The 12,493-nt window shown below is 42.7% G+C and overlaps 1 protein-coding gene across 1 annotated transcript in view; it reads left to right on the top strand.

Moving 5' to 3' along the window:
• DYNC2H1 (dynein cytoplasmic 2 heavy chain 1) overlaps positions 1 to 12,493 on the top strand; it is an 807,725-nt gene that overhangs the window by 312,501 nt on the left and 482,731 nt on the right. The window contains exons 63-64 of the mRNA XM_082246437.1: positions 1,298 to 1,318; positions 6,023 to 6,121. Of these exons, the coding sequence (XP_082102563.1) occupies positions 1,298 to 1,318; positions 6,023 to 6,121 (120 nt within the window). The remainder of the gene's footprint in view (positions 1 to 1,297; positions 1,319 to 6,022; positions 6,122 to 12,493) is intronic.

The following is a 12,493-nucleotide window of genomic DNA, read 5'->3' as shown; positions in this document are numbered from 1 at the left end:
CGCTGTACTTACCTCTGTGGATGATGAGCTGTCAGTGCCCATGCAGACAGTGCAGCAGTCCAGGGATTTGAAATCCCGCTCATCTACCTCCTTCTTTCCGCAGGGCTTCCAGGACAGATCAAAGTGATTTTTATTGGTCAGTGCCAAAAGAGAGAATCACGATGATCCCTCCTGGAAGCCCTGCAGAAAGAAGGAAAAAAAAGAAAGGAATTCAGATCCCCAGACCGCTACACTGGCTATGTGGGCACTAACAGCTCATCACACACAGAAGTACAACAGGGATGCGGGTGAAGAGGATGTAGGGTGTTAGTTCACCTTCTCATTATTTCTAAAAAAGTGAATTATCCTTTAAGGGTGCCCTGCTAAAATCAGGCATGTCACCAATAAGATAGCTTACTCTGAGAAAGTAAGTTACAGCAGGCAGGCAGACATCCTAGGGTGGCCAAACTGCTTGTGCATCTTTGGCTGGTAGATCTTAGTATCAGTGCTGGGAGATGCCAGGTTGCCTACAAAGCATATACAGTCCTATAAAGATGCTGTGCTTTCTGCATTTGCCAAGTTCTCATTTTAGATAGAAGGTTCCCTCATCGGCAGACCCTTGTATTTAGCTAAATTGTAGGCATTACATCTACCGTAGTTTATTACAGGTATCTATAAAGAGCTGCCAATTTACACAATGCTTAACATATATATATATATATATATATATATATATATATATATATATATATATATATATATATATATATTGTACATTTACATCAGTCCCTGCTCTCAAGATGCTTATAATTTAAGGTCCCTAACTCAAATTCACACATACATAAATATACTAGGGAGCCAGTTAACCTACCAGCATGCCTTTGTACTGTGGGAGGAATCCGGATTAAACCCACACAGGCAAAAGGAAAACATACAAACTTCATGCAGGTAGTGATGTGGCTGGGATTTGAGCCAAAGACCCTAGTGCTGCTGGGTGGAAGTGCTAACCACTTAGCCAATGTGCATCTTTCCAGGGTAGGTGGGTTTTGATGCAAATATAAACTATAAAAATAGAACTTTTTTTTTTTTTTTTATTTCTGTATTGATATCATTGTACATAAATAATAATCCTTTATTTGTATTCTCATTATGTTTGGTCTTTTATTTGGTTATCACAAATCTTAATGAAGTCAGGTTTTCCTCACTGCATTTTTTATGTATTCGTTTTTTTTTTTATTGTATGATTAACTCATTTGTAAAAAAAAAAAAAATTCATGTTTTTTTTTTGTTTTGTTTTTCATTGACTTTGCTGCATTAGATCTATTGTTTGAAATCATCGGTAAGAAATTGTGTGCCTATCTCCATATCCTACCTAAAACTTCATGGCTTCATTACCTAATGTCTTATCTTGTTTTGTCTCTAGGGAATTGGCTGTAGAATTCTTGTTAGTTTACATGTCTTGCACCAGTACTTTCACATACAGCTCAGTGTGATTGCTTGTGGGCTGCTCTTTGAAAAGGATTTTAAAGGATATTTTTCAAACATAAAAAGACCTGTAATACTATTTATTTTATTATAGTAAAAAACATTAATGACGCTTTAAAGTATACCTAAAGGCAAAACTTTTTTCTTTTTATTTAGTTTTGGATAAAGTGGAGATTGATTAGAACCCCTTTCATTTTTTTATAGTTGTCTGTGTCCCCATTAAGGAGATTTAGCCCCTCTATTTGTCCTGTTTACTATCATGTCCCCAGAAAAGTAATAGAGGGGAAATCTTCCAATCGGGACACAGTTCTGGTAACTTGGGGGTCCCCAAGGAATTCCCTTAGTTTGCAGGGATATCCTCCCACTTCCTGTTTGACTATGGTACAGGAAGTGAAGGAAAATATCCGCAACAGGACACAGATGGCGAAAAAAATAAATAAATCTGACGGGTTATAACCCTCTCTTACTGTATCCAAAATGGAAAAAAAAGTTTTGCCCGTAGTTCTACTTTAACTCACCTAAATACTCCAGCTACATGGTGAGTCACCTTCTAAGTGATAGGGGAGATGCAGGAAGGCTGTCACTTGCTATCTTCTTATACCTCTTAGGGTTTTAGCAGTGAGATTTCTCATGTTCATGTACTAATCTACAACACCCTAACACAGTTGTTAACTTTCTGGATATAGGGAGTCTCAAGTGTGGCCCTGACATCCCCAAAGGATCACAAATAATATTCAATGTTAGAAACAGTAGACACACAACATGATATTTTCAAAGGCTAAGGGCATTACACAAGAGATGGTCAAAAACTGTGGACATGTAGCATGACTACAGAAATGCTACAGGAGATGGCCAGAGACTGCAGAAATGCCACAATACATGGATTGAGACTGTGGGCATGCTACAAAAGACTGCAGACTAGAGCTGTTGGAGTCTGGGGACAGGCTTCAGGAGTGATAGACTGGAGAGACAGAGTTGTGGCCACAGGAGCCATGAGGGCCACAAAAAAAAAAAAAAATGGGTGTCATTGTCGGTGCTCCCTTCTCTCCCCTGCAGCCGCTCACTAACACAGGAGAGCAGGAGCTACGGGATTGCGTGACCAAACTGGGGCAGATTTAATCTAGGTACACATTTTCTTTTATTTATACAGGGGTGGGAATATTTTTTTTAAATATTTATAGTTTGGGTTTGCTTCCACTTTAAAGAATTAATCACAAAAGCTATCAATGATTTGTTATTGTGAGATTTCCTTATATTTTGGTGCAGCAGATGTGCATACCTGAATATTTAAGCACATACATCACCACCAAAGGCCCTAAGAGATATAAGAACACATAGATGATGTAACTCCCCTGAATGCACAAAAATGTGAAATATTCATTTTAATTTGTAGTATCCATTTAATTTGAAAGTCTAGTGCAAATCATGTCTGCTCTAACCTGGGTCTGTGGTGACTGCTCTCTAGGTTTAAAATGTTCTTTCGTTATTACTTCATGGTGCTTGAAGGGTGTTTATTACAATTTTTAGTTCTTAGTCACAGTAACTTATGTCATTCCATGGTTTATGGTAAGTGATGAAGAGGACTTTGTACTTGCACTAAAATATTTGATGTACTGCAAAGTTGAAGAACTGTTCGGTTTGTCATTTTATTGCATTTCAAGACTATGTAAAATAATCTCCCTGCATTCTATCAAAAAGGCAGCCTTCATTTAAAGACATCATCAATAAAGTAAGGAAAATACATAAAACAGAGTATATCAATGGCCCAATTTTATCATATCTGCAGGTCTGTTTTGCTGGGACAGACTAACCTAAAGACTGTTCTAAATAATAATCATAATAATTCCCACCCTGTGTCTACTTAACTAAATTAGATATGTCATTGTGGTAAAAAAAAAATAGACAGCGGAGGCAGGGAGTAAGCCCCAAACTGCTTTATAAGATATAATTGATGGCTCTATAGGCTTAGTTTTGCACAGGCATCTACATACATGAATATTATAGGAAAACTAAAACAAAAGTTGTAAGGTGATTGGGTGAAGGCACTATGAGGTCATCACTTTATAATTCACTCATTCAGGGCTGCTGTTAGAGATCATGGGGCCCAGTACAGCCTACCTGACAGCTCCCCCCCCCCCCCCCAAAGAAATACAAAAACAATATTTTCGCTTAAAATTCACCAACATTATGACAGCAGCATCCCTCCTCTCCATGTCATCTGAGAACACTGATCAGGTATCACCAAGCTGGCCCATTGTAAGTATACAAAATATGTCCTCACTGGAGTTCAGCTTTAAACTGTATAATACTTATGTGTAAAGTAAAAGTGGGTCAATAGGTGAAATCTCCCCTTGCTGTTCCCTTTAAAGCAGAGCTCCAACCAAAAGGGGAAGTTCCACTTTAAGGACTCGTCCCCTGTTCCTCTTGAACAATTGGCACTTTGGGGGAGCGGGTACCACATTATGACAGGTACCCGCTCTCACTTCTGTTCCGACCTTCTAGGCAGTCAGAAATGGAAGTTCTCCTACTCCTCCCTCCCCTCCCCCTTCAGTCTTCTGGGACACTGACAGGTCCCAGAAGACTGCATCCACTATTCATGATGAGCAGCTCGGGCATGCACAATAGGCACCGGGCAATGAAGCCGCAAGCTGTCAAAGCCAGGTGCCCATAGTGAAGATGCCGGCCCCAAGGAAAGAAGACGGTGGGTGAGACCAACTACGGTGAGCACCACTGGATTGTGGGACAGGTGAGTGGCTGTTTTTTTAAAAGTTAGCAGCTACAGTTTTTGTAGCTGCTGACTTTTATTTTTTATTTTTTGCACTGGAGACTGGAACTCCACTTTAAAATAACAAAAACACAGAAATTTCAGAGTCCTGAGATACTTACAGATTTACTGGCGCAGAGTTGGCTGCAGAGAAGATATTGCACATAAGGAAGAGCTGATCAGATCTGAAAGGAGGCCACACTAGCACATAGAAAAGTATTTTAGGATACACACATACACACCCGAAAAATGTACACACACTTCAACAAAAACAAAAATATATGCATAAAAATGTATTGCTACATTTATATAAACATCAAAGGGAAGCTGTAAGTCACATTTGAATTATGCAATCACATTAGGTCCCCAAAGTGGTCACTATTAGCATCCAGACACTTGATTTCTGTGAACTATTGCATGAACAACATTGAGTGTCCACAGGAATTGCTCTGCATGATGTTTCAATTTCTTCCCATAGTGCAGTCAGTGCAGGTGGTTTTCTAAGGTATACCACATCCTTTAGTGTTCCCCACAAATAGAAATCCAGGGGTATTAAGTCCAGTGAACGTGGAGGAAATTTAACAGCACCTCTACATCCTATCCAACGTCCTGGCAGAATGTCATCGAGATAGGCTCTCACATCTCGGTGGTAGTGAGGTGGTGTGCCATCATGATGGAAGTAAAATTGCTCATCCACATAAACTGCAAAAGTGGCCGGTAACATGATGACATCAACAATGGTGCAACTATTGACATTTTTAGGAGAAACATAATCCTACACATTGCTGTCATAATTCAATTCAGGTTTTAAAAAAAGGCATAGATAATTGTTGCAGTGTATATACATTTTTTTGGGCCCCCCTGTATATATTTCATGAATGGTAGTAGCAAGGGGGACAAATGGGCTTCAAGTGAACCTTTGGCCAAGTTACAAATATGTCTCAATAAGCTTTTACACAGGCTCCCACTGACCTCTGTAGGAGCAGGTACAGTTGAACAATTCATCCTTTAAATTTACAGCAGCAGCACTAAAGTTATTGAAGATAATCTCTTAGCAGCCCAACTCCCATTGCCCCCTCTCTCGGCAGTGACTCCGCATCCAACTAATCTCTAAAGTAAACACAGAGAAGGGGAGCTGAACTGCTGAACCACCACTTGGAGGAGGGAATATGGTGAGTTGAGGAGTCGATGCTGGTAGGGGGGAGCAGGGTGAGCTGAACTGCTAAGTGACTGCTGGAAGGGGGCACAGAGGGAACTGAACTGCTGAACCACTGCTGGCAGGAGGCATGGTGTGAGTATAGCTGCTAATTCACTGCTTGAAGGTGGGAGGAGGGTGGGCTGAGCTGCTTAGTCACTGCTGGGAAGGGTAGCTGAACTAGTGCCAGTACAGGGGGAACTGAGCTGCTAAGCCACTGCTGGAAAAGGGGGTGCTGGGTGAGTTGAGGTGTTGAGTCACTTCAGGGAGGGGGAGCTCGTGGTGAGCTGCGCTGCTGAGAGTGCATTTTACTGATTGAAAACATTTTTTTACTATTAATATTAGGGATGAATTGCTGTACAGTGCCAGCAGAGGTCTTTCAGAGCTTACTTTAAATGTAAACATACTGTGCATTAGGAATATGTAAATTCATACATTTCAAAATTCCCTCGCAGCAGATTCACTTTAAAGTAGGTTTTGCAATTTAGGTTACATTTAACATTCTGTAGGATCTACATGCAATTTTTTGTTGATGCCCTCTATTTAAAGATCAATCCTAATAAGGCAAACAACTTACTGCTCTTTTCTTTGTTATCCAGAGTCAAGTTTGTCCATTTTTAATCGATCCATCTTCCCAAGCTACGGAGTGGTTAAAAACACATTTGAAAGAGTCTCGTCTGGAAGTTATCAATCAACAGGTAAATCTGGAGAGAGCTAATGCTACTTGTCAACTGATTTCTAAGGCAGTAATTTAGGCATGAAATGTGTTCAGAAAAATTGATGTCTTTGTGAAATTTACTGCACTTAGCCATATAATCTCTATTTCTTTCTATATTGAACACATAATATAATTTTAGAGAGATGAACTATTTTGGTGAAAGGTGGCTTACTATTTCTGCCATGTTCAAGTCTGTAAGCATTGACTCTGTGGACAACTTTAAAGAGAGCCTGTGATCAACCTAAACAAATTGCATGTAAAAGCACCAAACAATTTGCTATTTTAAATTCTCGCTTGCAGCGATTTTCTTTTCTTCAAATAATGTAATGTATTCACTTACAATGTGCCTTTGAACTTGCTAGCAAATTTGACCAGTTCAGAAGAATTAATTCCCCAGCACAGCCCCCCTCCCTTCTTGCATGTCCGAGACAGGGCTGTTAAAAATCATGGTAATATTAAATTATGGTTTTGTAAAAAAATAAACTAACTAACTAAACAGACCCCTGATGTCTCACTTTTGAGACCGAGAAAAAGACTGAGGACATACATTCCTTAGCCTCTTTCTTTGAAGCCTCAGCTGCACTAGAAATTTTTAAACAGGGAGTGCTCTAAGGCTTCCTGTCTATTCACAAGCTGAAGCATAGTAAACAGTTTACTATGCTTCAGTTATGGGTAAACACGAGCGATTGGTACTGATCACTCACTATTTTCATTCAGGAAAGGAAAGGGTGAATATGACCTATTTATCAGCTTCACCCACTCTCCATCTTGAAATAATCTCTGTGTACCCTGCAGCAGTTGCAGCCGGGGAGAGAAGGAGAAGCGCTGTGGAGGGGGGGGGGGGGCACAAAACGTGGCGAACAGCAAGGAGAAGGGGGTGTGGGGGGTGACCAGAACGGTGGGGGATGGGGGGTGCAGATATTTGAACCAATCTCCCTGTGACTACCCCTGCAGGGGGGAGCCACAGGCAGATCGGTTCCAGTGATAAGGCAGTACAGCCAGTTCTCCTGTTCAGTAGGTGTCTGGTCCCCTCTGTTGGACTGACAGGGCCCAGTACAGGAGGGCTGGCTGTACTACCTTTTTGGTGGCCCTGGTTATAGCCCTCCACTTTTCTGTTAGTTGTCTATACAGGGGAGATGTTTTTGCAGGCAAATAACGTTCATACACACAGAATATTTCAAATGCACATACAGCCCTAAAGGATGGGTCTGGTCTGGAGACAGGGTCTCTTTAATGAACGGGAAGTTTACCCTCCTGTGTCTCATGTGGTGACGTAATGGGGAGAACGTGCACGTACAACACATTCGTCTGACCACCGCGGATTTTAAAATAGGGCAGGCACAGACAATAAATATCTAGGTTTCTGGCTCAAAGTAAACCTTCCCCCAACCACCACCACTTACCCTACCACCAGCATATACTCACCGTTCCTCACTCCATCATTGTGCTCAGCTTCCGGTACTCAAATGAAATACCCACCATGTCTGAGTAAGAGTGAGCGTGTGACTCACTCTCCCTTTATTTATTTTTTTTTCCCCCTTTATTATATGAGAACAATAGGTGCCTCATTATTTTCCCCCATGCTATCACACGGGGTGCAGAAGGAGTTCATAACCCTTTGTGAGCTATTACAAGTTGGTTTGGAGCTTACACAGAGCTTTCTTTCTACAGCTATGGCAGTCAAGCGGAGCTGCAGGGGAGCAAGAAAAACTGAATACAAACTCCTTGTCAAAGGAAAAATTCACTTTAAGACATTTTAGTATAATTGCCATCCCTGCTTTATAAACTGAAACAAAATTGTTAATAAGTTGCATTTTGATTTTTAAACAGTTCGTGTAGACTAGAGGGTGGTCCAATAAGACCTTGTATCAGTATTTTTTTATGCCAGCCTTTAGTCCAAGTTAAAAGTAGAATTAAAATTTTAGGCTCTTTTTTCTAAAACTTCTTATTGGAAATGTTTGTAGTTTCCCCTGCAATAACAATATAGTTTTAACCAAAACAGCAGTTGGATCTCACAGCTGTGAACATTCCAGTCTGCACTGTAGGGTTTGATGTCTCGTTCAAATCACACTGACAAAAACAGCTTAGGGGGCTTGTGAATGTCTTGGGGGTCCAGCTACAACCTTCATTCCCCCACATATAACCAGGGAGAAAGGGAACTGGTCAAAGCTGTGCACCTGTCACACAAGGTAAGATGTATTTGTAGGGCGTTAATATGTGCTAGGGTGGACCCTGGCAGTACAGTGCAAAATGGGTGTAATTGTAATGCTTATCAATGCCGCTAAAAGGACATTGATACGCATCCTCCAGATCAGTTTATGATTCTGCATGCACATTTTTGATGTATTCTGTTATACCTGAAGGGTTTCACATGTACTGTTACTTTAAGGCTGGCTCCACCCAGGAGTGATGACGATGGTCAAGGGGCAGTGTGGCCACCTTAGACACATGTAAGAGATGCATTGATATATACCGAGCTGTCCTGTAATGCATGTTGGAGTGTACAGTGAGTACTGAATAAGCATCCGTTGTTCCAGATCAGAGTCCTATGTCTCTCACAACACGGAGAATATAACAGTGGCGACGAGTGTGGGTTGCTATCTGACAAAAACATCAATGCCTTTTTGACGTGTTTCCGGATGCATTCCAGATGCTTTTTTTTTTTTCATCTTTTTTCCTGTTTTTTTTTTTTTTCCACTGTACTGGGGTCCGGTGCATATTTTATTAATTTTTTTATGTTTTTTACAGCGTTCTAGTACAGTTTTATGCAGGAAAAAAAGCAGCATGTTTGTTTTTTTGTTTTTTTCTGGAAATGAAAAACACTGGAACGCACTGGTGTGAACTGTGCCATTGGAACCCATATAACCGACTTTCCATGCATTTTTAATGCAGAAAAAAAAGCACTGCATTGCATACAGTATGAACAGCCCTAAAGAATCTCTAGTTAAGGTAATAGATTGGTTATGTGAGGATATGAGTTAAATTAATTGGGTATAGGTTCAGGGATAGGTTCCTTGCCCTGAATGGGCAAAGTGCCTTTTTTTCATGGGTTCATTTTTCAGTTAGGTTAGAAATTAAATGTTAGTGTTGTAAAACAGTTTGGTGTTAAGGTTAAGAGGAGACATAGGATTAAAGTGTACCTTGCATGAAAATACAGTTAGTTTATCTGAGAACCCCAAATACATAAAAAAAAAAAAAAAAAACATTGATGGGCCTAAAAAAGGCCATTAGGAGAAAAAAAAAGAAAAAAAATATTTCTGGCCCCTTCCTAAAGGTGCTGGTGATGTCACTGTGCTTCAATGCTGCCTCCAGGTGGAGCCGAGAACTCAAAATACTTAGAGATTGTGCAGCTGCTGCACGAAGTAATTTAATAATTATTGAAATATTTATATTTCTCTTTCATTCATTGATGGACACAGCTCCTGATCTTCTTCACCATTGGGTTATACTGCCCCTACAGGAGTAGGACACTAGGCAGAAAAAAAGTCTGGCCACACCTATGGGAAGTCCCAGGGGGTATACTCCCTCTCTCTGCTATAGATACTCAGTTTTTTTCTGCCTATTTAGGAGTAAGGACCTAGTTCTGTGATCCTGGCATTTTTTTATTTTTAGATATAATTTTTCTCCTACTTTTTCTTCCTGTGAGATCTACAATCAACTGCCGGACTGGGAAATGGGCTGGATAATCTAGATCCAGTGGTCACCCCAGTATGGCCAGCGAGCGCGAGCAGACCTCAGCTTTGCGCTAGGTTGGGCGCGACATAGCACCACCGGACAGGGGCTGGCCTGGGGTACTCTCCCTCTCTGAGTTTCAACTGGTGCTCTGTGGCTGGCAACTGGGTGGGCTGCCAGAGCGGTGGGGGTTGTCCCTTAGTGTTTTACACTTTTTTGTGGGGTCCACTTGGTGACTGATGGAGTCTTGGGAGCACATCTCCCTCTTTGAGGGTGCGGGGCCCCCTGGGTCATATCCATCCATCGATGCACTGATGGCAGTCCTGGAGTCCCTTATGTCACGGGTAGAGGTGGCTTTTGGGTGACGGGCTGGCAAAAAGCGCCTCCTGCCTTCCCCTGCCTCATCTGTCTCTGTCATATTAGATCCTGAATCTGATTCCACTGCCGCGGACATGGGTCTACCAGTTGGGTCTGCAATGAGGAGTCCCTTCCTAAGAAGTGGACTGTTCAACCGGTGGTGGACCCTCCAGTTTCCAGATTGAACAAGGAAACCATGATTCCGGTTGAAGAGTTCCCCGCCTTTAAGGACCAGGCTGACAGGAAGGCGGAGGCTGTGGCCTGGCTGGTTTGGCACTATGGCCGATATACACCATTGCCCTGACCGAATGGGCTAGGCTTTTGCTCCTGACCTGGCGTGGGAGTAGCTCCCCCCTGCCTTTGCTGAGCTGGTGGACCAGCTGGGCCAGGGGCTGCAGTTGATCTGTGAGGTCTCTTTGGATGCGGCTCCCCTAGTGGCTCGGCCCTCTGTTTCGGTAGTGTTCCTTCGGCATGTCTTTTGGCTCCAATGCTGGTCTGTGGAACAGACTTCTAAAAAGACCTTGACTGAACTTCCCTTTCAAGGAAGATCGCCTGTTTGGTGCTACCCTGAACGACATTAAAGGTCTCACAGGGGGGAAGAGTACCTTTTTTCTTCAGGCTACTAAGGACAAGGACCCTCATCGTAAACGTGGGCCCACCTTCTCTGCTCATAAGAAGTTTTCTCGTCCTTCAGGGTCGACTGACAAGGGATCCGAGCCCTTTGGGGCCTCCTCTGGAGGATCCAAGTGAACTTGGTCTGGAAAGTCAAGAGTGGGCTTCTCCAGATCCGTGGACAAGGCCCCTTCAGCATAAAGGTGCGCCCTTACCCACATCTGGGGTGGGGGGGATGTCATCGCTGGTTCCCGGACTTGTGGACTCCCCTGGTACAAGTCATTCCTCTGTCCACAAGGTCATTCGGTTCTTACCCTCTGGTAAGGTTCTAGTTGCAACGTGTGACTGTCCTGATTCCCTTACAGGCTCTTTTTGGGGCGGTGCAAGACCTTTTACTTTAAATGGTGATGGTCCCGGTTCTGATTTTGGAAAGTTTTCAGGGTTTTTTACTCAAACCTGTTTACAGTCCCCAGGAAGGAAGGCAAGGCGCATCCAATTCTACACCTCAAGGCGCTGAACTGCTTTGTGCGGGTGCAGAAGTTCAGAATGGAGTCTGTTCACATGGTGGTGTCTTCCCTGCATCAGGGGGATTTTTCTTGCTTCCATCGACAACAAGGATGCTTACCTGCACATTCCAATATGTGTCGGTCTCCAGCACTTCCTCCACTTTGCCGTGAGTGAGGAGCATTATCAATTTTGTGGCGTTACCCTTTGGTCTTGCTTCTTCTCCTCTGGTCTTCACAAAAGTGTTGGCCCCGGTGCTAACATTGTTACTCCAGTGGGGATTGCGGTACTGGGCTACTTGGACGACATTCTGTGAGCGGCGTCTCCTACTGCTCTGGTGAAAAACCTGGAAATCACCTTATGAGCTTGAGGGTGTTTGGCTGAATTCAGAAATTGCAGAAGTCTGCTCTGGTTCCATCCACAAAGCTGGACTATCTGGGTCTGACGCTAGACTTGGCCTTAGCCAGAGTGCTCCTTCCTCTGGACAAACTCCAGAAACTGCAGGCTGTAATTCGTCTCCTGCTGTCCAACAGATGGTAATCCCTTCGGACTTGCATGCAAGTGCTGGACCTGATGGTGTCTACCTTTTTGAGGTGGTTCCGTTTACACAGTTCCATACAAGGTCCCTGCAAGCGAGATCCTGGACAAATGGGACGAGAATCCGCAGTCTCTGGACAATCTGATCCAGATGAAAGAGTCCCTGATATGATGGCTTCCTCCTTAGGCATTTCGGCTGGGTAAATCCTTCCTCCACTTTTATTGGACAGTGGCCACCATGGATGCCAGCCTGTCCGCCTGGGGAGGCGTCCTCTGAAAATTTCTGCTTAGAAGGGTCTGGACACTGGAAGAGTCCAGACTACTGATCAGTGTCTTGGTACTCCTAGCAATTCAAAATTTTCTGTCTATTTTTGTTTGTTCAGCAAAAAATGAAAACCCCTAGTAGTGATTAAATACCACCAAAAGAAAGATCTATTTGTTTGTAAAAAAAAATGAAAAAAATGTCATTTGGGTACAGTGTTGCATGACTGTGCAATTTACATTCAAAGTGCAACAGCGCTGAAAGCTGAGAATTGGCCTGGGCAGGAAGAGGGTTTAAGTGCCCACTAGGCAAGTGGTTAAATTCACTCTTATGTGCGATTAGACTCTAATAGTTGGCAGGACATTGGTTAATACAGTGTAATTCACTTTTCATAATTGCACTTGTAGT

The sequence above is a fragment of the Pelophylax lessonae genome (assembly GCF_965119305.1).
Source record: "Pelophylax lessonae genome assembly, chromosome: 2".
Lineage (NCBI taxonomy): Eukaryota > Metazoa > Chordata > Amphibia > Anura > Ranidae > Pelophylax > Pelophylax lessonae.
The sequence above is the reverse complement of the archived record's forward strand: the minus strand, read 5'-3'. Positions and strand labels throughout refer to the sequence as shown.